The following is a 22,619-nucleotide window of genomic DNA, read 5'->3' as shown; positions in this document are numbered from 1 at the left end:
GGTTATCTGGTCTGGCTGGGACTGATGGTTTGGAATATCCAGAAGTATTAGGGGATGGGATCCTGGAAGCCAAGGATATACCTGTAGTTACCTGGGATGAAATGTTCTCTGCAGTCAATGTTTTGGGATATCTGGTAGGTACTCCCAAGGTACAATAGGAAGGTCATGATTTCACTCAGTTTCCATGATCCCTGGAGATCCTTTAAGGCCAAGACTTCTAATTTACTTTTTGAGTTCCATCCTAGGCTCACTCAGGCCCACTCTCATATTTCTCCTTTGGAATCTTAAAGTCCACTGGGCCTTGTATACACTGGATTACTCTGGGATGATCAAATTTTGGGGGTAGTCCTCTCCCCTTCCCCCTCCTCTCCTCCCTTCCCTCCACTTATGCCAAGTTACAGCCACCAGGAAAAATGGCAAAACATTTATTGAGTCATCTACAGCAGTCTGACATCCTTAAAATCCTGGACAAGATAGTGAGCACAGCATTAATGGCAGCAGCAGTAGCAGTAAGGTCTGTGGGGCTTAGCTTTACTGTGGGAGATGAAACCCAGGCTGGTCCAGCTCCCACGAGTGAGGCAGGAACCATGTCTGAGATGCCAGGGGCTGCACCACTCCAGCCCTGACAGAGGCAAAGCTACAGAAGACAGACATCAGACAAGACACACATAGCCAAGTGCAAAAACACCCCAAGACTGTGAGTTCAGGAAAAGAAGGAATGGGCACACCAAAATGTCCCAGATCCTTGAAGTTGACTCCCAGGGCCATGGCTGCTATCACCCATATGGAAGTATCCTCACTCTGATCCCAACAGAAAACTGAATCAGCTGATGCAGGTAAAGCTAGAATTCTGTGTCCATCTGAGCCCTCTGGCCTCCCCCTTACTCCTGATGCTGGTGGTTTTACAAATGAGGCACAGGTTAACTTAGGAGGGCTCAAAGCAGTAGATAAACAGCAAGGAGTCCCTTCCAGCAGTCTTCATCCCAATAACAAGCCTACATCTGTGTAGTTTCCAAAATCTTTTCACACACAAGCCGTCTCATTTCAACCTTATCCTTGGCCTGTGGGACTAACAATGCCAATGAAGTCCTCCCCATTACCCAGATTAGGAGGCCGAGGCCAAAGAAGGTAAGCCCTGGATCACAGAGCAGGTGGCTAAGCCCAGGTTAAAAAGTAAGTCTCACCACACCACGCTGACTCCATTGCTTCTCCTGCAAGAGTCCTGGACAACCTTCGGTCACCAGAGCCCCACTCCTGTGCAAGGTTACATGCGTACTGCATGGATGCTTTGAGTGTCACATTCTGTCATGCGTACTGCATGGATGCTTTGAGTGTCACATTCTGCTCATGTGCAGGGCTGTGCATAAATTGCTGAGCCATTTACTCATTCAGATTTACAAAACATATTGGTTCCCACCATGGTGGCAGGCACCATGCTAGGCCTGCGTGTATTTTCTCATCAGCCCAATGGGGAGGTTTGACCTATAGATCTCCAAGTTTCCTCCCAGCTTTAGTATTTTGTGAGCCTCCTCAAAGACATATGGGGAATGAGTCAAGGTCAAACAAGCCAGGAGCAAAGCTTGGAGAAGCCCAAGTCCTTGCTCCTTGCTCAGGGCTCTTCTAGCTGACTTCCATGGTCCCTGGGCTCAAGGAAGACTTCATGAAAAGGATTAATACTTTATGATAATACTAAATGATTAAGTATTAATACTTGCTGGCTTCACTTTGAAGTGGCCATGAAGAGGGCAAGGGTACTACTCAAAAAAAAAAAAAAAAGAGAGAGTCCTTTTGAGCTTTCCCTTCCATGAAGAGTGAGGATCAGATGAGAGAGGTGAGTGGGCATCCTTGGCGGGGATTATAGATGCAGGTGTCTCTCAAGCCTTGGGCTTGGCTCTAGCTCCCTGTCCTTCTTCCACAAAGAACCCAGCTTGGAGGGGGTGGGGTTAGAGAAGAGTCACTGTAGGCCACTGGATGTGTTAAGCAGGGTGACAGAGCTACACACTGGGATAGAGAATGTGACTTGGACTTAAGTGGGGAGTCATGAAGTCTGCAGTGCTAGGAACCACCACAGAGCCACTGAACCACAGAGCCACCCACATCCCACACTTGGACCCCCCTCTCTGGCTCCCTGACAGCCTCAGCATCCTTGACTTGGAATCCCATTTCCCCCAGGATGAGAGTCCCTCCCTGACACTGCCTCCCTGCTCTCTGGCTGGACAGTCATGACAGGGAAAGAGCAATTTCTTCATCCCAAGGAGAATTTGGCCTCCCATGGGTGAGTTTCGTCCTTTAGGATTGCATAGAACGAGAAACCCCTTCCCAGGAATGATCATCAACAGGGGTGAAGTCTGACAAGCCTGCTCCTCCCCAGCCCCACTTTTCCCAAGCCTCTCAAGCTGTCTTCACATGACAGGATTTCTTATCCTTTCCTGGCCCAGGCAAATACCACAGTCCTGGGGCCCATTCTAAGTAGATGGCTGGTGTTTAGACAGAGTTCCAGAGATGCACTGGGCTATATACAAATCATCTAGTCTTATTGCCCATTTTACAGATTTGAAAACAGAGGGTCAGAGAGGGAAGGGTTTTACACAGACCTTATGCTGTCCCCCTACTGCCTGTGACCCTGAAGGCCAGAACCTCCTGGAACATTGAGAATACATCAGGTACATCTGCTCACAAGACTGGCAAAAATTCACTCAGACGGAAAAACAACCAACTAACCAATAGGAACCCAGCACCTCTATGAGGATGCAGGGCCAGGCTCAGGAAGCAGCACAGTGCATGGGGTTCAGGGTTGATTTTGTTTTTACTGTTTTGTGATGATGTCTCTATAATGCCAAAGTTTCTTCTTCCACAATGAAAACCGTCGGGAGTGATGATGAATGAATGGGGTCCATCCCCAGGGGGCTGCTCCTTGGATCTGGAGCTGGCCACTGGAGGTGGCACCCCACCCCAGCAAGGTATATATGACTGCATCTGTACATCATGCCCAAGGCACCTGTTCAAATGTCCATGACCTAATCCTTCCTTCCAGGCCACCAGCTTCCACTGTGGTGTCCAAATGGAAGGGACAGAAGGTCCATTTCCAAGAAAGGGAAAATAAACAGCATCCTGTCCATCCCTCTACACACACACACACACATACATATATTCATCAAAACCTGATATGAGGCACAATGATGCATGCCCTTTTACCTGCCTTGACTTTGAACTGGAAAAATCACTTAAGTGCAGGGCCTAGAGAAGCAATGGAAGTGGCCTCATCTCACAAATGGGAAAACTGGAGCCCATAACAGGGAGCATCGTGTCCACAGTCACAGCAGTCTGAACCCGACTGGGATAGAGTCTAGTTTCCTGAACCCCAGGCCATGGCTCCTTCCAAGCAGCCCAGACCCCCTAGCAGTGCCCAAAATGCAAGATGTCCACAGGACCCTTGCTTCAGTAATGCACACCAGTGCGAGTGGAGGGGATCATGAGGTCAGGTGCAGGGTAGAAGGGCCACTGCACACTCCATGATCAATCTGAGTCACCAAGCATGCCCAGGAAAGGGCAGGTAGCTCCTTTCTTCCTCTGGCTTTGCCAAAGATCCAGGGACTTACTTGACTGGCCAAGGACACAGAGCTCCTCTCTAAATTACAGCAACAAGAGCCTTTTCCAGCCACTGTGAAAGCCTCTCCGGAAACATTTTCCCAAGTCTCCCAGGCCCCTTCCTCTTTATAAAATGAAGTAACATCCTCCTCCACCCAAAGTCCCCAAGCATTCCAGAGCATCATCATGAAACAAGTCTGCAAACAGAACTTGGACAGGAGTAACACCAAATGCTGACATGGAATGAGCTAGGCCACACATGGACCATGTACTCTAGCACTTTCCTCTACCTCCCCAGCTGGGCACTGCCCTATTTTACATTCTCAGGCTGAGGGTGTGCAACCTGCAGCTGGAGAGCCAGGACGGGTGGTAGGGAGCAGCTGCCACATCAGCAGCAGCCTCTGCTAATGGGCATGTTGGGTGTGGCTTCTCCCGACACCCCAGCAGCCCATGGTGAGTCAAGGTCAAGGGCATAAAAGGGACATCTTTGCAGAGGTCTCAGAGAGATTTCAATAGTTGAGTCCAGGCCCGAGGAGCTGGTATCTGGGGCTCCTCATCATCCATGGGGGTGGGGGTCGGGGAGCCCTGGGCCCCAGACTCGGGTGCAGGTGCTTCAGGATTCGCCGACATCAGAGGCAGGTGGCTGGTACATCCTAGTCATGGCTTTGACTTAGGGGAAATGGGGAGGGGAGGGCTTAAGGGCTCTCTGTGGTGTGCATGGTTGGAGACAGCTTCTGGAAGGCATCCATGAGGGTGGAAGAGGTGGAAAGGAGATGACCAGAAGAACCCTGTCCATCTTGAGCTGGGGGTAAAACAATGGAGATGGCGAAGGTTTTCTTCCATGGGTCTCCCAAACTCCGTCTCTTTCGCAATCACAGCCACATTTCTGGCTCTCAGCTCCTTTTGGATCAAACGAAAAGCACCAGAACCTTCCCTGACCTGCAGACTCCCCACCCAAACTGAAGTCTCTGATGAGAAGAGCCTGGGAGCTGTCCCACTGCCCTGGGACCCAGGAGCTGAGCACCCGGACACCAAGATGCCAGGCGAGTGCCAGGAGGCCTGCACCAAGGGGTGTTCTGGCCACCTGAGCTGGCCCTCTGCTAGGCTTCAGGGACTTGGGCCCAGGACTGAGAAGAGCCCCAGGGTGGCATGCACACTTGAGGGGTCACACCCAAAATCAGATGATGGGGGACTGTTGGGGCAGGTACCACCCCAGCTCCCACAGGCAAGGTCTCTTCAGCCTTAGCTCACAAGGCCTCACAGCTGGGGTCAGGCCATCACTGAGGCTGACCAAGACACAGTGGGGTGGAGCTGAGACCTGACTGGAAGTGAGCAGGGACACTGGGGCAGAGGAGGAAGGGATGGGACAACTTTTCCAAATTTGAGGAGTATTTACATGTCTGGGGTCAGGGCCCAGGGGACCACAGTGGGTGGGACCAGTACCAAAACAAGGAGGAGACAATCCCAGTCTGTGCCCTGCCTCCTTCTCCCCCCTCAGGAGCCAAGCTTCCAGCCCAGGGCCTGCCCAAGGGGAGGGAAGAGGCGCAAACATGCGTGGGCTGGCACCTGCCTGCGGTCCCAGCCTGTGGATGGAGGAGAGGAGGAGGAGGGGAGCATGGCTCAGGTGGCCAGATTGTCAGCAGGGAGGCCAGACATGCGGATTTGGGAGCTGCTTTTGCTCAGGATGGAGAGCTGGGTGCCCCCATTCACCCCACTGCTGGCCAGAGACGGGTGTCGGTGCTTGAAGTCCACAGCGAAGTAACGGTTCACCTTCCAGCTTCGCCATTTTCGCTTGATCTCCGCTTGTACCTGCAGGGAGCAAATTGGACGGTCATTTCCAGATGGACATCCTCTGCAGCCTCCAGGCCCTGTCCTCGCCTGGGGCCCTTCCCAGGCTGGCACTGCCACCCTCAGCACCCTCCCCACTCCCCAGTTGCAGCCTGCGGCCCTCAAGGTCTCCAGTGGGGGCTTTTAGCAGCTGTAGGCAGGAAAGCCTCTGAGGAGCTGACCGGAACAGCCCCTTCCCCTGCCACTTTCTGAGCAAGGCCCTCTAACGGCTCCCTGTTGTTTTCAGGCCAGGCAGAGAATAGTCCATTGGGTCCTTCAGGAAATCTTTAACAAGCAGTCCCACAGGGCAGGTGGATCAGGAAAGGATCCCCACTCTTGGCTGACCAGTAAGAGTGGGGTACACATTAGAATTACCTGGGGGGCTTTAAAAATTCCAGATGCACAGGCCACACCCCAGAACAATTATATCAAAAGCTCTGCACAAGACCCAGACATAATATTTTTCAAAGCTTCCCAGTCAGGGTTGAGAACCATTAAATAATGCACCCCTCTGGGAAAACATACACCCATGTAGCTCTTAGCATGGTGAGTGGGGGCCATGCTGAGTCTCAGCCTCCATGTGCCTTCTCAGTCAAGCCCCTTCGTGCAGTGCACAGACTGCACAACTGGAAGCAGCGCCTCCACCCACCCTCTCCAGTTCCAGCTCCTACTTTCACTGCAAGCTCTGAACAAGCTACATACATGCCCACTTCTAAGCTCTCCTGGCCACTACCTGCAGGGCCCTTTCTGCCTCTCCTTGTCTGTCCTAGTCTGATCCTTCTGTAGGTTGTCTGGGCGATCACAGAGCCCAATCTCTCTGTTGCTCAGATGCAAAAGAGGGAGGAGCCTGCCAAGGTGACGCAGCTAAGACCCAAGCACTGGTGCAAAGACTCCCGCCTACTCTCAAATCCACCCTAGCCATTCAGTCCCCACCGCTGCCCCGGCACCTCTGTTTTGGGTTGTGCTCAAGAGCTTTATCCCAGTAGGGTACAGAGGGAGCCCCTGAACCACAGCTCTGACAATGGAGTATTAATAGAAGGTTCCAGGTCTCTCTCTGGGGTCTCTTCCAAATTCTCACAGTCTCCCTTCTACCAGGGGACAGTTTGGGCCAGGCTGGCTGGCCAGTTAAGGGCAACCCTGAGTGCTAGGCAGCTCCTGGCTCAGCAGCTCTGCCTAGCACAGCCTCATGGCCTGTAGGTCCTATGTCCTGTGCCCCACCCTTCCTTATTGTCAATTCCTCCTCACCACGGAGTGTCTTATGGAGAGGACCCTCCCAGGGAGATCTGTGCTCCGCAGAGCCAACGCTTTTACCAGGAGCTTTGCTCTTTGGGTGGGGCCTTAGCTGCACAGCTGGCAAAGTGGGACAGATTCCAGCACAGGGTGTGGGTATCAGGAGGTCCTGGCACCACACAATGCCATGAGCTGTATGACCAGCCCCTCCTCTCAGTGCTGGGAGACTGGCAGAGCCCTCTCTGGGGAGTCAGTCCCATGTGGCCAACAGGTGGTTCCCCTGTCTGCTCCCCAGAAAGCCCCACTTCCACTGCCAAGAAGCCAGAGGGCCAAGGTCTTACCTCACCATTCAGAAAACAGTAGAGAACAGCCACCACAAAGCCCTGGGAATAGAGAAAATAAGCCTGAGGATGCTAGCAAAGGACTTTCCGAAATGCTGTGTGGGGCATGGAGGGGATGACTCTAGGAAGCAGAAATACAACATGACCTGGATGGGGGCACCTGCCCAGGGATCTGGGGTAAGATGGGACAGTTCTACTCTACCAAGATGGGCACACCCATGAGGCCACGTGGCTGGTGGTCAAGTCCTGTCCCACAGATACATTCTAGCTTTGGATCTCACATTCCCTTGGTCAGATCCTTCCCATTCCCAAAGGCCAGCTTTATCCTACTTCCTATAAGAAGCCTTCCCTGAATGCCCTAGAATTTCTCTTAGCTCCTAACCATCCTGCAGGCTTCTGAGGGTAGGACCCCTCCAGGACAGAACAGACCTGTGCCATCCTTGTCCACCATCATCTCCCCAATCTGCCCTCCTCGGGCCAGATACTATCATACACAGCAATGCAGAACACGCAGAGCGAGTACTTGGCACAGCGTATGCACTTAGCTATTCTCTATATATTCTTTAAATCTACACCAAAAAAGCAGGAGCATTTTCTTGAATGCTGCAAATTAGTTCCTTGCAATCCCTGTGCCCTGTGTAGTCGTTTGAAGGTGTTGGAAGAATGATAGCTCAAGGACCCCAGAACTGGTCAGCAAGCACAGAGACAAGAGCCCTGGGCTCTCACTCCTGGGCCAGGGCTTTGTCTATGAGCCCATGAGGCCAGTCTCACCAGACTAAGAACCTGGGCCCAGTTAAATGGCCTTGAATTAAAATGGTGGAGGCGGTCAAGTCAGATATGGAGAGTAACTTTCTGACCATCAAGATCAAATACTAATTCAAACAGCTGGCTTAGGGAGAGGCGCTCTATCCCCAGACACTCCAGGGAGCTGCCCCTGCCTTCATCCACCTACTGCTGCTCCCGCCTGCTCATTTCCTCATGGTGATTCACCTAGCCCCTTACTCATTTCCAGTCCATCCAGTCCTTCCTCCAGGCACTAAGGCAGCATTCTGTTCACCCTCTCATCCCCCCACTCACTCATGTTTGTTTGCTCATGCATTTGTGCAGCTCACTGGGCTCTCTGTGGCCAGGCCCTGTGCTGGGGACCTAGATGTAGGTAAGACAGAACTCAAGGGGTACATGGCCTAAAAAGCTGAAGGCAGGATGTGGACACACTGGGCTCTTGAGGACACTCCACCCTGCACCCCAGGCTGCTGGGAGATGCCATCTCAGGTCACCCAGCGTGGGGGCCAGGAGTGGGGGCAGCTGGCTCAGGATACTCAGATGCAGTGATGGGCAGACACCAGTGTGTCTTCTTACAGGAGCCCTAAGGGTAGACAGCAGACAGGGCTCCCTCATCACCTCTACTCTAGCACTCACTTCACAGTCAAGATTAAAGAGGCTCCAGCACGACTTGCAGGTGAGCAACCAGGCCCTGGCTCCCAGTGAGTTCTGTCCTCCCCACACGCCACACCTACCTGGAAGGAGCCCAGCCCCAGCTCAAACACGAGTCTTTCCCTTTTGCTGACGTTCTCTGGGGAGAAGGCAAATACCGTGTAGTGGATTCCGAATAGTGGGATGAGCAGCAGGGTGGACCGGGCCAGTCGCCTGTCGGAGGAAAGCAAAACATCTGCTCTGGGGACTTCCAGGGCTCAGGGCCAGAGCCACGGAGGGCAGAGAACTCAGCCCCAGTCCCTTATTCTCCCTCCAAGCTGGGGCCCGTGTCCACAGACCCCTCAGCATTCTCTCCCAGTGCAAGTGGCCTGGGCTGCCAGGACTCTGGGATATTGTGGGGAGACATCCCCAGTCTGCAAGACACTCAGTCAATAGCCTGTAGAACCACTAAAAATGTGCACACGATTTACAGGGACCCCTTGGGTGACGTGCAAAACCTTCTGGAAAAGCAAGGTCAGGGCAAAACACAGGGATCGGACTGACAAGCTTGTGGGAAATGCGGGGTCCCCAGGCAGAGCAGCCACTCTCCTGTTCTGGAAGAAAGCTCTTTGTGCCTGAAAGAAGCAGCCCTCGATGGGCCACAGAGACAGTTGGCTTTTTGGAGTCTGGGGCTAGCCGGGACACTCACCAAGTGATGGGGAAGTGCTGATGGCAGGGAGGGAGGAAAGGCTCAGTGAGTGGACCACAGAGGAAGAAACTTGGGAGGGATTCCAGGAGGAACTTACGGACCCTGGGCATCGGCAATCTCCAACTGGGCAGGAGGAACCTCCTGCTGGGAAACTGAGTCAAAGGTGGAAGAGAATGCTCTGAAGTGGGCCAGGCAGGGGAGGAAGGGCCGGAGGACTGCAGTGCTTCCTGAGGCAGCTCTCCTGGAGTTCCCCTGCCTGCCTCTGGCCCTAGGCTGACAGCAGGGTGGGGCTCTGTTCTGAAGCCACAGGGCCACAGAAGCCCATAGCTAGGACACCTGGACCATGTGCACTTGTGGGTCCTGCTCTATAGGGGACACTCGCAAGCATTCACCCAGAGTGGGCACACTGGCTCCCCGTGGGTCTCCCCCAGAGAGTCCAGCTCTGCCCTGCAGATGTGGCCTGCACCGCAGATGTGGCCTGCCCCCAGGCTGCACCTGGCCCGACTCCTCCAGAGGATCAGCCTCCCCAGCTCCCAGCACAGCTAAGTCCCCCGGGGTGGACAGCGGGCATGAGGCAGTAGTTTGATTTGGGGCAATTACACCATGTGTCCCTCTCTCCCGCATTCAGCCTTTCTGGGAGAGAATGTTGTGTTGAACATGGGAGCTCCAGATCTCTAGAGAAGCGGAACTCTTGGAGTCTGTGTGAGGCCCTTGACTTCCTAGCTTACTTACACTGAGAGAGGAAAAGCAAGGAAGGAGGAGACACAGGGGGAGGAGGAGCAGCCTGAGGAGATCTTTAGGCAGAGGGAGCTCAGCCCGTAAAGGAAGAGGACCATGAGTGTGGGTGTCCACCCTTTCCGCCCTGCTCACAGACAAGGGCCAATAGGATCCGAGCAGGTTCCTGCTAAGCCCAGATGCAATCCTGACCAGTCCATCCTTCCATCCTTCCTCTTATCTGTCTGTCTCTGACTGTGACTCCCTGAAGGTGGGGGTGGTGCCTCATTTATCTGGGGCAGGGAGCTGCCTGTTCCATGAAGAAATCCATGTGGCACACAGGCCTAGTTTGAGAGCCTCAGCATCCTCAAAACTGAATTCTCTCTTGGGCGCTCGGGTCTTGTTCATCTCTGGTTATCCATGTCTGGCACCAGAAGGCAACAGGGGGTGCTTGTAGAAGGAATGAAAGTCGGGAATGCAGAGGAAAATGGCCAGAAACACAGGGACATGGATGTCTTGGGGACTCCTCTGTGGCCCTACCTATAGGGGCTACTTTTAAAAAGATATCTATTGAAGGAGCCCAGGAAAGGAAGCTGGCCCCAGAACATGGCTGTGGCCCCTGCCTTCCTCCTCCTGGCATCTGTTCCCATAGGTGGGACCATTTCCAAGTACTTGTCCCTGTAGTCTAAAAAGGGCCCTGGAAACCAGTAAGTCAAATCTCTCCAGCTTCTGCGGTGGAATTACATGGGATGGATTCAGAGTGTGAGAAACAGTGACCCTTCAGGCCTTTCCCAGCCACAAGGTGGATGCAGTGATGGTAGTGAGGGCATCCCACAGCACAGTCCAAGGGCAACACCTTCCCTCCCCAGCAGCCCCACAGCAGCCCCAGAACAGTCAGGGACTTCTGCTGGGGAGCCAGGGCATCCCAGTGGCCACTTCGGCAAATGGGGCAGTAGGGACAGACAAGGAGTCTCTAGAGCCCAGGGTTCTGGGACTGTGCTTCTAAGCTAACCGACGTCTTGCAACAGAAACATATTATGTGAGCCATTACCCATAATGACACGGGGCCTAGGCCTCTGTCCTCCTGCCCTGAGGAGCCAGCAATGGGCAGAAGAGTCCTAAAATACCAAGAAGGGCATCAGAGATGCCCAAATTACAGTGGGCTGCCCAGGGGGGAAATGGCACCTTAAGTAAAAGGGATGTCCAAATTGAATAAATCTGATATTCCAGCCAGAGACTCCTTGGGGCAAAGTGCTTAGGATTCTCTGGGTTTGAATCCTCCCTCTGTCAATTAGGGGTCCTTGAGTGAGTGACTTCATCTCTCAGCACTTCAGTTTTCTCATCTGTAAAATGGTGATGATACCAGGACCCAGCTCATAGAGTTGTTGTGGGGATTAAGTGAGTTAATGCTGACTCACACACGAAGTGCTGTGGACACTGGAGTGAAGTTCCCTGCCCTGTGTTGGGGAAGGTCTATATGAACTCAGGCTCTAAGACTCTTGGAAATAATTTGGCAGTTGAAAACACTGAAGCTCAGAGAAGTTGGGGACTGAGGAAGGCCACACACCAGGCAGCAGCGGCAGAGAACATGGGGGTGCTGCCTCCTCAGGAAGCACCCACAATGGCCGTAGATCCATCCCCACACCCTGCCCACCCACCCCATGACCACGAGGCTGCAGAGAACTCACAAGACACACAGACACCAACATGCAACAGCCGGGAATGGGTTGGGGCTGGGAGGCAGAGGCTGGCTCTCCACTCTCCTCCAGCAGCGGCAGTGGCAGCATGCGTCCCCCACCCCTCCAGGATTCCCGGCCACAGCCTCGGCCACGCACACTTACAGAGTAATGGTGGACAGTTCTGACATCTTGCAAGAGTGCTGCTGAGCCCGCTGTGGCTTGCAGTAGCATTTCTGCACGCAGCTGCTGGGTGTGACAAGATTAGCACTTCTGTCAGCTGGGGGGCACCAGGCAGTGAAGAAACTCAGTTTACAGGGAAGGCAGAAAAGAGGAGGGTATGGAGACAGGGCCAGGGCAGTCATGTGGAGGAGAATGAGGGAGCCAAGGGCCAAGACATGGGCAGCTCTGGACAGAGAAACGCACGCCTATACGTGGACATGAGTGTGCATGGCCGCACACGCACACACGCACGAACACTCACACTGGGACCACTGATAGGTGGGTGGGCTTAGAGGGAAGGTGTGTATTCAGAAGGTGGCCTGGGCTAGGTCTCACACAGGGAGCCAGAGGCTGCCTCCAGAGTTGGCTCCAAGCTTGGAGCCCCGCCTCGTCAAGGTCCCACTCAACAAGATGAGAGCTGGAAACTCACACTGCAGATCTTCTGCACTGCCTAGCACAGGCAACCTGAGCCTCAAATCAGGCCAGTTCTGGGCTTGGCTGTGAAGGTCAACTTGGGTGTCCTTCCACTGGTCTTTCCCCTCTACCCTCTCCCTCTCCTCTGGTCCATAGCTTCCTCCCTGTGAGCCCCCCAGCAACTCAGAATCAGCACATACATAGGGGACAGAGGTAAGTCAGATTGAATGAATTGTTAATTCATCCAGACCTAAACTATTCCAATATGATAGCCACTACCCATATGTGGCTATTTGAATTTAAATTAATCAAATTAAAAACCCACATCCTCAGTTGTTCTGGCCACATTTTAAGGGCTCAACAGCCACATGGAGCTAGTGGTTATCATATCGGACAGCACAGACATAGAACATTCCCATCACTGCAGGGAGTTGTAGGGGACAGTGTTAGGCTGGACTTCTTGATACAAGTTCAATGGGCAGGGGCTGAAGACTGAGAGGAGCACCTTTGGACACTGCCCCATGGCTTGCAGAAACAAACCACCTCAAGGAGGGGGGCCCAGGCTGCAGTCTCACTCTACATTCTCCTGGGTGGACCCAGGACTTCTGTCTCCTCAGGGAGGTCTCAGGCTGACTCTCCGTGTCTCCAGCCCACAGTGGTCCTGCTTGGACTTGGGCTGACACAAGCCATGAACACTTTCCCCTTCTCTGACAGATGTGTCAGAGATAGATGATGAGCTGTATTATCTTCTCAGATTGCAAAAGAGTTGCTACTTCACTAACTCTCCTCAGGTACCACATGGCTCTGAGGTTCCCGGTGCTGGTCAATGAATTAATAAATCAGATTGGACCTGATGCAAATGAGGACAGCTACAGAGACCACATCCTTGGCATTCAGGATCTGCCTTGTGTGATTCCAGCTCTTTAAGAGTAAGCCTGAAGGTACCTGACAGGTGGTGACATGTCATTTCGCTGAGGCCAGAATTTGTGTCACACATTTCCAAGATGGGGCAAGCCCAGGTCCCCTCCCCCCCACCCCCGCATCTGTGCATAATGGGTTTGGGGTTCTCATTCAACAAACAGCACCATTCAATTCACACCACACTGTGAGGTGGGCACTACAGATCCCCTTTTCCAGAAGAGGAATGCCGAGGTTTGGTTTGATGCTTTGCTACTCAGACTGCAGTCCCCAGACCATCAACACCAACACCACCTGAGAGCTTCTTAGAAATGCAGAATCCCAGGTGCCACCTCGGACCTGTGGTCAGAATCTGCATTTTAACTAAATCCCTGGGGGATCCGCATGCATGCCAAAGCTTGAGAAGCGCTGTTAGGAGGTATTCATCTATCTGAGAAGTTTCTTCATGATTCCTCAATGAATGTCAAAAGTCTGTTTCACAGTCATACAAAGAGACAGACTCAAATAAGTATGTTTTTCTCAATAATTAAAATAGCTTAACTGGGTATACAGAAATGGTACCTATTCTATTCTTCAAATTTATTATGTACCTTTTCCTAGCTGAAAAGTTGGTTAGTCTCAGGCTGGGCGCAGTGGCCTGTAATCCCAGCACTTTGGGAGGCTGAGGCGGGTGGATTGGCTGAGTTCAGGAGTTTGAGACCAGCCTGGGCAACATGGTGAGACCCCGTCTCTACTAAAATACAAAAAAATTAGCCGGGCATAGTGGCAGGTGCCTGCAGTCCCAGCTACTTGGGAGGCTGAGGCAGGAGAATCACTTGAACCCAGGAGGCAGAGGTTGCAGTGAGCCAAGATCTCGCCACGGCACTTCAGCCTGGGCAACAGAGCAAGACTCTGTCTCAAAAAAAATAATAATAATAATTGGTTATTCTCTCCTACGGCCAGTGACCCCTCAACCTTGGCTTGGGTAAACCACAGAAATCAGGGTCCAGGAGACCCCCCCCCCCGCAACTTTATCTGTTGCCTCCTACATGCCAAGCTTAAACCTTCACCCCAAATTCTGAAGTTCTCCTCTGCAGCCCTGCTTTCTTTAGCTTCAAGATTGTTCCTGTCCCTCTCGGACCCTAGATGTTTCCATGGTAAACACAGACTCCTCTGATTTTTTTTAAGGATTTTTTGAAAGTATTCCAAAGACCATTTAGTGACAAGTTCACTGGGAAACCCTGCACCTGGTAAAGTTGTGTGGCTCTGATGGGGGTCAGGGAGGGCAGATCAAGGAGCAGCTTGGGAGGGACTGGCCCTGGAGGGCTCTTGAAGGAGATGGGTCTAAGGAAAAGGCTTTCCCCAAACCTTCAATGGCTCTGCACAAAAGGACTCATGGAAAAGAAAAAGAACAAACAGTGTAGGAAAGCCAGAAACAGGGTGGGAGAAAGAAAGATGTCAGAATGTCTTAAAAGTCATGACAATTAGGGAAAAGGGAAAATAAATTAAGTCAGGAAGAAGGGATGAACCTAGACTGACTGATGTGGTAAATTCTGAGTTGGATCCAAAAGAGACTAAAAGCTCAGGCAAGGGTGTTGGGTGGGGCTGTCTGGAGAGCAGAGCAGCCTGACTCAGAAAGTGGGAGACCCTATCACAGGTGCAGGGCTCACCCCCACGTCTGCCATTCAGAGAGCCTTGGCCTCTGGGGCTGGCTACGCCACAGCTTCATTGTGTGTCTGCAGGAAAGTCACAGCTATTTCCATGTCTTAGCACTCACATCTGTCAGCCGGGGATCCAGCACAGTTTCTATGAGGGCCAAACTCCAGAAATGCTTCTGCAGCTGTTGTGTGCAGGACTGGTTGGGCTACAGCCCTGGGAAACACCTAGAGGAACGCTAGACAGAGACACCTGCAGGGAGCCCTTTGCAGGCAGCATCCCTGTCTTCTTCACGTCTGCATTCCTAGGGATCACTGTGGTGCTGGCCACTTGGCGGTCCACAGAATGCGGTGGACTGAGCTGAACACACTCCATAGGGTCTCTCCTGATGCTAAGATGCTGTGCACCCCCGGAGCCCTGCCCAGTCCCCGAAGTACTCCCTACCACACTGGCACCCCAGCTAGCAGCACAGCTCACAGATCCTGGGAACTTCCTGCCCACCACCACCTCCTCCCCAACCACAGGGACGAGCCACTCCTCCATACTCCCGGCCGGTCTGGAGGGGTCCCAGCTGAGAAGTCTGGGCACCCTAGCTCAGGGTTTTGCTCAGCCACTGACTGGTGGGTCATCTTAGGTGATGCCATTTTCCTTCTCTGGGCCTCAGTTTCTCTGTCTGCAACATGAGGGTAACTAGTCCCTACTGCCGGCCCCTAACATGAACTTTGAGGATCAGGTGCTCCTTGGCAGGGGAGGAGGTGCTGTGGAAGTGGAAGATGGAGGCTTTGTGAGCTGGAAGGCTCTGGATGTGGAGGAAGCCTCTAGACTGAAAGCTGCCTGGCTGCACTTCTGCCTGGCCCCGGCACAGCCATCTCCAGAGATGTGTGCATCCTCCCCAATGGGGCCAAGGAGACCCCATGGGAGTACAAATGGGTTTTCCCTCCTCCACCCAAGCTGCAGCTTCCAGTGCTTGTCTTCCAGGGAGGAGGCCCCTGGAATGAAGCCGGCTCACTTCAAGGCAGGGGGCTGAGGCCCTCCCGGAACAGTTAATGTCTACCCTGGAAGCCTCACCTCTCCCCTTTCTGAACCAGTTACCTGCTCACAGAGGTCAACTCCAGTTAACCCTGACCTACCCGAGGCTTAATGCCAACCCCAGCTGAGGGCTAAGCCCTAACCCCCCTCACCCCTGCCCCAGACCAAGTCAACCCTGAGCACATGCTAAGCCCTGACCCAGCCCCTGATGCCCACTGCCCAAGTCCTGTCCCCAGCCACTCATCCTACCAGGAGCATCAGGTCAGAGAGGACGAGTGGCTCAGTGCCACCGTCCCCCTGCAGAGGCCCCAGACCCCAACAGGTGCTTCTGAGGCTGGGCCAGGAATACCGTCTTGGTCTATGGAGGACAAACCCTTATCACCTGAGCAGCTGGAACCAACCTACAGGAAAGGGAGTGAATGCTGGTCTGAGGGCACAGGCAGGGGATCCTCTCGGGCTTTCTTGGGGACTCGCGGGCTTAAATTTGTTCTGGAAATAAGAGGAAAAAACCGGAGAGCTGTTGTGGGCAGATCTGAAGGGGCTTCTTGGCCCCACACATAACTCTGGCACCCCAGGGGACTCCGGCACAGCCCTGGAATCTCCCTCTCCCCCCATTCCCTGCCCTCTCACCTCCCCTGCGCCTGACATTCTCCCCTCCTCCCAGTGCAGACACCTCCCAGCTCAAAGCCAGCTCTGCCAAGCACTCTGGGCTGACGGGGCTTTCACACAGGCTGGAACCCACCAGGGGCCTCTTCTTCCAGGAAGCCTAATTTTGCACACTTGTTTAATGCTATTTTTTCATCTGTGCATTCCTTGAGGACAGGGATGATGGTGCTGTCAAGCTTGGGGTGAAAGGCCTGCCCGCACCACAGCCATGGCATCCTCCTTCCTCCTGGATTCACGTCACTTCACTGATAACTAGTTCCTTCAGCTGTAACATGGTGATTCTATTTGACAGTGGTTTACCTATTCCACCAGATTCGCTGGACGTTTGCGGGTGTTAAATGTGCACGGATGTGGTCGCGAGTATTTCCAAGTGCTCTACAGTTCTTAGCAGTGTGGTCAGTTGGATTACTACTCACTTTGGCCGACAGGGTCTCCTTGACCCTGTCACTCAAACATGCTGCTGGACTGAATGGGATCAAGCTGATCCCCTGTCCTGTGTGGGCACTCCCACTCTCACAGACTTCATCCATCTGAGTTTTTAATCATGGGCACTCAAGACTAGCAGAGGTTTGACTTTCTCTAAAAAAAAAAGATTTGCTGAGATTGCAAAGGGATTTTTTTTTTAATGCCAGAAGCAAACCAACTAGCTGGATCTTTAAATGTCCCAGATTAATACAGTACTTAAATGTATAAACCATGTGCTAATTACAGGTAGCTCTTATCTATGCATTAGGAAGACCTAACAAGACTCAAGGCTCCTGGTCTGTGGAGAACCTGAAACCTTGGCTCACACTTCTTTCCCACCAGGCCCTGGGGGTTCTTGCTGCCCAAAGCAGAATGTCTGAGTTGGCAAAGTATGTTCAGGGTTCAGTAGGGTATCCTATTTAGTAGGGAAAGCTGAGAGGACCCCCCCCAGAGAAGAGGTTGGGGGGCCCTCAGTAGAAGAACGAATCCTACCAGGAATGGGAGGAAATCAAGACCACTAGAGCTCAAACGAGAGATGAGGTTGACTTAGCTCCCTGCCAGCTTCAAATATGGGAGACAACTATTAGTGTGTGACCTGATCCACGCCCAAGCAGGAGAAACTGAGGCCAGACACAAGGGCAGTGTCCAACACTAGACAGGAGATGAGGCGAGCAGCGGGGCCCTATTTTGTGAATCCTTGAGATGAAGGCAGGAATGTTATCTCTAGGGCAGGTTATGTAGTAGCAAAGGGCTGGCCCCCCACCCCACAGGGCAGGGCTTCTAAGACTTTATGATTTATATTGATGAATAATTTTCTACTACATAATATACACATATAAGCAAGAATTGGTAAAAACTTGCAAAAACATGAAAGAAAAAACAGTAAATGGATAGAAAAAAAAGCACTTTTTCCAATGTAATGTAATCATTGTATAGGTAGAAAAAACCTGGCTGAACACCCCAGGCCCTGTGCTAGTCCCCCACCCCTGAGGAAGGGTTTCCACATGGGGAGTTCCCCAGGCTGAACAGATTGACAGACCAAGAACAAGCTCCACCTCCCTGAGGAAGCCTCAAGGAGCCTTAGGGAAGGGTCTAGGATTTGGTCTCCGAGCAGTTCTTGCCTCTCCCTCTAGGAGAATGGCTGAGGAAGGGGACCCTGGGGGAACCCTGTACTGGGATCTCTCACTGTCCCACTCGTCATCTACTGGGCAGCCAGTAGATGCTGTGACCCCAGCATCTACTGGGGTCTCTGATGAAGGCAGGACCATGGACCCAATGAGGCACCCAGTGAAGATACCTCAGCTCCTCCTCATCCGCTTTCTTCTGAAGGAGCGGAGAAGCCACACATAGGGCTTTTGCCTTACCAACAGACGGACCCCAAGGACTGCCCTCAGAACCAGAGTGTGCCCATCCACCCCTCCAGCCAACCACAGGGGACAACCAACCTTCCTCCCCAGCATCAGAAATGTCCTCATATCCCACACACCCAGCTGGTCATGCTCCCATTCACAGCCAGAGATGGGAGGTGGAAGCTGCTATGTCTGATTTCAGAATGAGACAGGGCGGAGAGAGAAATGGGAAAGGGCAGGCAAAGATAGGCTGTTAGGGACATGACTGCAGAAATACTTCTTGGAAATCAAGTGGCCATGGAAGTGGAGAAAGCCCTACGCTCTATGGTAAGAGGCTGCCCTGTAACCCAATAATCCCCAACCAATTCGATGTTCATCAGAAAGGAAGGAGTTGAAGAAATAGGACCACATGCAGAGGTAGAGCTGCCCCGAGGGCCTGTGGAGGAAAGAAAGTACCCACCTTCCAACACCCAGACCAGTGAGAATGTGTCCACCTGACTCGCTAGTGGGAACTGGGCAACTTCCACAGTCTGGGCTGGGGGTCGGAATATCAGGCAACAGTGTATGCAGTGGTATTCATGAGCTTCCCACAGAACCAGGAACCCCAAAGGAAACTCAACTTCTAACCAACCAAGACCCTACCTCCCTTAGGAAATCTGATGTTTTCCTTCTTGACTTTCCTAGTCAGTCTCTCTGTCAGGCTCTCTCTCTCTCTCTCTCTCTTCCTGCCCATCCATATGATGGCCATGCAGCTGAGGAGCTCCTGGGTTTGCTGAATGCTGGAAGGGCAACTATATTAAAGGCTCTTTAATCAGAAGAAGATCTGCAAATGCCGATACTAGGTCACCCTATCAGCAAAGCCCAGGCCGCCTTCTGCCGTGACCTGAATGCAGGGCCCGCTCGGCTGTCAGAAATGGCTGTGGCAGCCACACAATGGTACTTACAAGTAGATGCTGGACTCATTGCCTCCCATGTCTGGAGACTGAAGTTTCTGCACAAGGATGACGATAATGCCAATAAAAAGCACAAAGTTAACCTAAGGAGCAAAAAAAAAAAAAAAAAAAAAAAAAAAAAAAAAGCAGATGGACATGATTCTGGGCGAAGATGCTATTATTTCCCCAGCAGGACCCTCCCCCACCTAGTCAAGATCCCATCTACACTTCTAATCCAAGATGGCGGTGTGATAATTCCCATTTATCTCTCCAGCCTCCCACAGTATCATTAAAATGAAGGAAGAGATAGAAGAAAAAGGATTCCATAGAAGTATGGGAAATAGGAAAGGACATCATGAGTAAGTCAGAAAAGTAAGCCATTTCTAAAAGAGAAAGAGAAAACAGGATCAGGGTGATGGGAAAACTACAGCCCAAAAGAGAGAAAGTAAGACTATTGCAGAAGTGAGAGTTGTTCTGTAGAGAAATTCCAAGTTCAGAGTCATCAAATATGGGGAACCAGAATGGACAGCCATAAGCATTGCTAATTAAAGGGCTGCCTGGGAGTGGTAATAGTAGCATTGCCTTCAGATAAAGACTAGGGAAAAAAGCTTCCTAAGCAAAGTAGGAAGCTATGTGAACGGTCACAAAGGAGGAGAAAGGGGAGCAAAGACATAGAAACAAGGCACAATGACAGGACTCCACAGGACTACACATCAATGTCTTTCAGGCATAGCCAAAGCAGCCCTTGGAGAAAAAAATGAAGAGCCAAAAATTAACTGATTAAAAAAACAATAAATACTGAAAAACACTTAAGCATTCAAATCAAGAGCTAGGGAAAGATTACCACAAACAAAACTTATATAAGAAAGAAATTAATAATTATAAAAAATTATCAGAAAGAAATAAGAAAAAAATAGGAGAACTGATCAATAAAAATAAAGTTTTATTTTTGCTTTTATCTTGTTTGTTGGTTTTTACAGATGAATTGAATGACAAAGGCTGTTCCATGAGGGCAGGATTCTGTCAGTCTTGTTCTCTGCTACATGCCCAGTTTGATCAGTGTCTGAAGTTTACAAAAATAAGCAACGGGGAAAGGACTCCCTATTCAGCAAATGATGCTGGGATTGCTGGTTCACCATAGGCAGAAGAGTGAAACTGGACCCCTTCCTTACACCATATTCAAAATTTAACTAAAGATGAATTAAAGACTTAAAGATAAGACCTCAAACTATAAAAGTCCTAGAAGAAAACCTAGGAACCACCATTCTGGACATAGGCCTTGAGAAAGAATTTATGGCTATGTCCTCAAAAGCAATTGCAACAAAATCAAAAATTGACAAGTGGGACCTAATTAAACTAAAGAACTTCACAGCAAAAGAAACTGTCAACAGAGCAAACAGACAACCTACAGAATGGGAGAATATATTTGCAAATTATGCATCCAACAAAGGTCTAATATCCAGCATCTACAAGGAACTCAATTCAAAAGCAAAAGACAAATAATCTTATTAAAAATTGGGCAAAAGATATAAACGGATACTTCTCTAAAGAAGATGTACAACAGCCAGCAAACATATGAAAAAATGCTCCACAGCACTAATCATCAGAGAAATGAGAATCAAAACCACAATGAGATACCATCTCACACCAGTCAGAATGGCTATTACTAAAAAGTCAAAAGACAACAGATGCTGGGGAGGCAGCAGAGAAAAGGGAACATGGAAACACTGTTGGTGGGAATGTAAATTAATTCAGCCACCATGGAAAGTAGTTTGGAGATTTCTCAAAGAACTTAAAACAGAACCATCATTAGACCCAGCAATCCCATTACTGAGTATATGCCCAAAGGAAAATATATCATTCTACAAAAAAGACACACACATTGGTATGTTCATCACAGCACTATTCACAGTAGCAAAGACATGGGACCCACATAGGTGCCCATCGATAGTGGATTGGATAAAGAAAATGTGGCACGTATACACCATGGACTACTACACAGCCATAAAAAGAATGTAGCCACATCCTACACGGCAACATGGATGCAGCTGGAGGCCATTATCCTAAGTGAATTAACACAGAAACAGAAAAACCAAATACCACGTGTTCTCACTTAGAAGTGGGAGCTAAACATTGAGCACTCATGGACATAAAAATGGCAACAATGGACACTGGGAACTACTAGACAGGGTGGGAGGATCGGGGGCAAGGGTTGAAAAACTAACTATTGGGTAATATGCTCACTACCTGGGTGACAGAATCAATTGTACCCATAACTTCAGCATCATGTGATATACCTATGTAACAAACCTGCACATGTATTCCCTGGATCTAAAATAAAAGTTGAAATTATTTTTAAAAAAAGGAAAAACATCAATACCTGTGGTACTTAGTAATACTGCTAACTGTATGTGTTAGTCAATGAAAAAGGAGAAAATATAATTAAACAAATTTAGGAATGAGAAAGATGGCAAGACAATAGACATACACAATATTTTAAATGATGAGAGAAAATTGAACAAAATGGGAAAATAAATATTAACAAAATCAACATAAGAAGAAATAGAAAATCTAAGTAGAGCAATAACCTCAGAAGAAGTTAAAAAGTAGTTAAAGGTGTATGCATTAAAAGGTACCAGGTCCAGATAATTTTATAGACCAGTTCCAGAATAACATTAACAAAGATGTAATTTACATACTGCTTAATTGTTTCAAGGCAAATAAAAAAAAGAAGACCTTCAGGATTACCTATGAGGCTAACAAAATTTTTCTACAAAAACAGAATAAGGAGAGAAAAAACACAGATACACACACACGTGTACCTAAGACCATAGAATTTTATGAACAATGCCAAAAACTTTAAACAAAATATTAAAAAACAAAATTTAGCAATACAGTAAAAGAATAAACAGATCATGTTAATAAAGGTTTTACCCCAGAAATGCACCCCCAAAAATCTAATATTTGTTACAATAACAGATTAAAACAAGCTTCCATTATCCCCCATAAGACCAGCAAGTATAATTCAGCAACAGAAACATCAACAAAGACATGGGAAATGAGCGCTCTTGTACCTTGCTCATTGAGAGCAATCTGATCTGCATGAAAATGTTAAATGTACATACCCTTTGTCCCAGAAATTCCACTCTTGAGATTTATTCTAAGGACGTATTCACGTATGCTCAAGATATGCACAAATATATTCATTGTGGCACTGCTCATAATGAAGGAAAACTGGAATACTATAAATATCCATCACTAAATAAATCATTACTTGAATGAATGCCTCCAAAACACATTTGATACAATTCAATACCCATTCCTGATTTAAAAAAAAAAAAAAACTGAAACAAGCCAAGAAGAAAAACTTTCCCAATTCAATGAAGGGTAACTGCCAAAACTAGAGCAAACATCATCCCTACAAAACAAGGGCCAAGAGATGTAAACACTGGAAAGAAAGAGCAAAATTTATTTTCATTTGAAGATTATAT

The 22,619-nt window shown here is 50.1% G+C and overlaps 1 protein-coding gene across 7 annotated transcripts in view; it reads right to left on the bottom strand.

Moving 5' to 3' along the window:
- Positions 1 to 402: 402 nt before the first annotated feature.
- Positions 403 to 22,619, bottom strand: part of ADCYAP1R1 (ADCYAP receptor type I) — a 59,187-nt gene continuing 36,970 nt past the window's right edge. For 3 of the 7 annotated variants that reach the window (XM_004045271.5, XM_019031640.4, XM_055347295.2), the window contains 5 exons: positions 19,141 to 19,232; positions 11,664 to 11,747; positions 8,504 to 8,633; positions 6,987 to 7,028; positions 403 to 5,397 (listed from right to left, as the gene is read on the bottom strand). In XM_004045271.5, the coding sequence (XP_004045319.1) occupies positions 5,209 to 5,397; positions 6,987 to 7,028; positions 8,504 to 8,633; positions 11,664 to 11,747; positions 19,141 to 19,232 (537 nt within the window). In that variant the 3' untranslated portion in view covers positions 403 to 5,208. Of the gene's footprint in view, positions 5,398 to 6,986; positions 7,029 to 8,503; positions 8,634 to 11,663; positions 11,748 to 16,121; positions 16,206 to 19,140; positions 19,233 to 22,619 lie in introns of all 7 variants that reach the window. The other 4 variants (XM_004045269.5, XM_004045270.5, XM_055347294.2 and 1 more) reach the window with 3 other exon arrangements.

Source organism: Gorilla gorilla, chromosome 6, assembly GCF_029281585.2.
Source record: "Gorilla gorilla gorilla isolate KB3781 chromosome 6, NHGRI_mGorGor1-v2.1_pri, whole genome shotgun sequence".
Taxonomy (NCBI): domain Eukaryota; kingdom Metazoa; phylum Chordata; class Mammalia; order Primates; family Hominidae; genus Gorilla; species Gorilla gorilla.
Note: the sequence above shows the minus strand (reverse complement) of the source record. Positions and strands in the feature narration are given on the sequence as shown.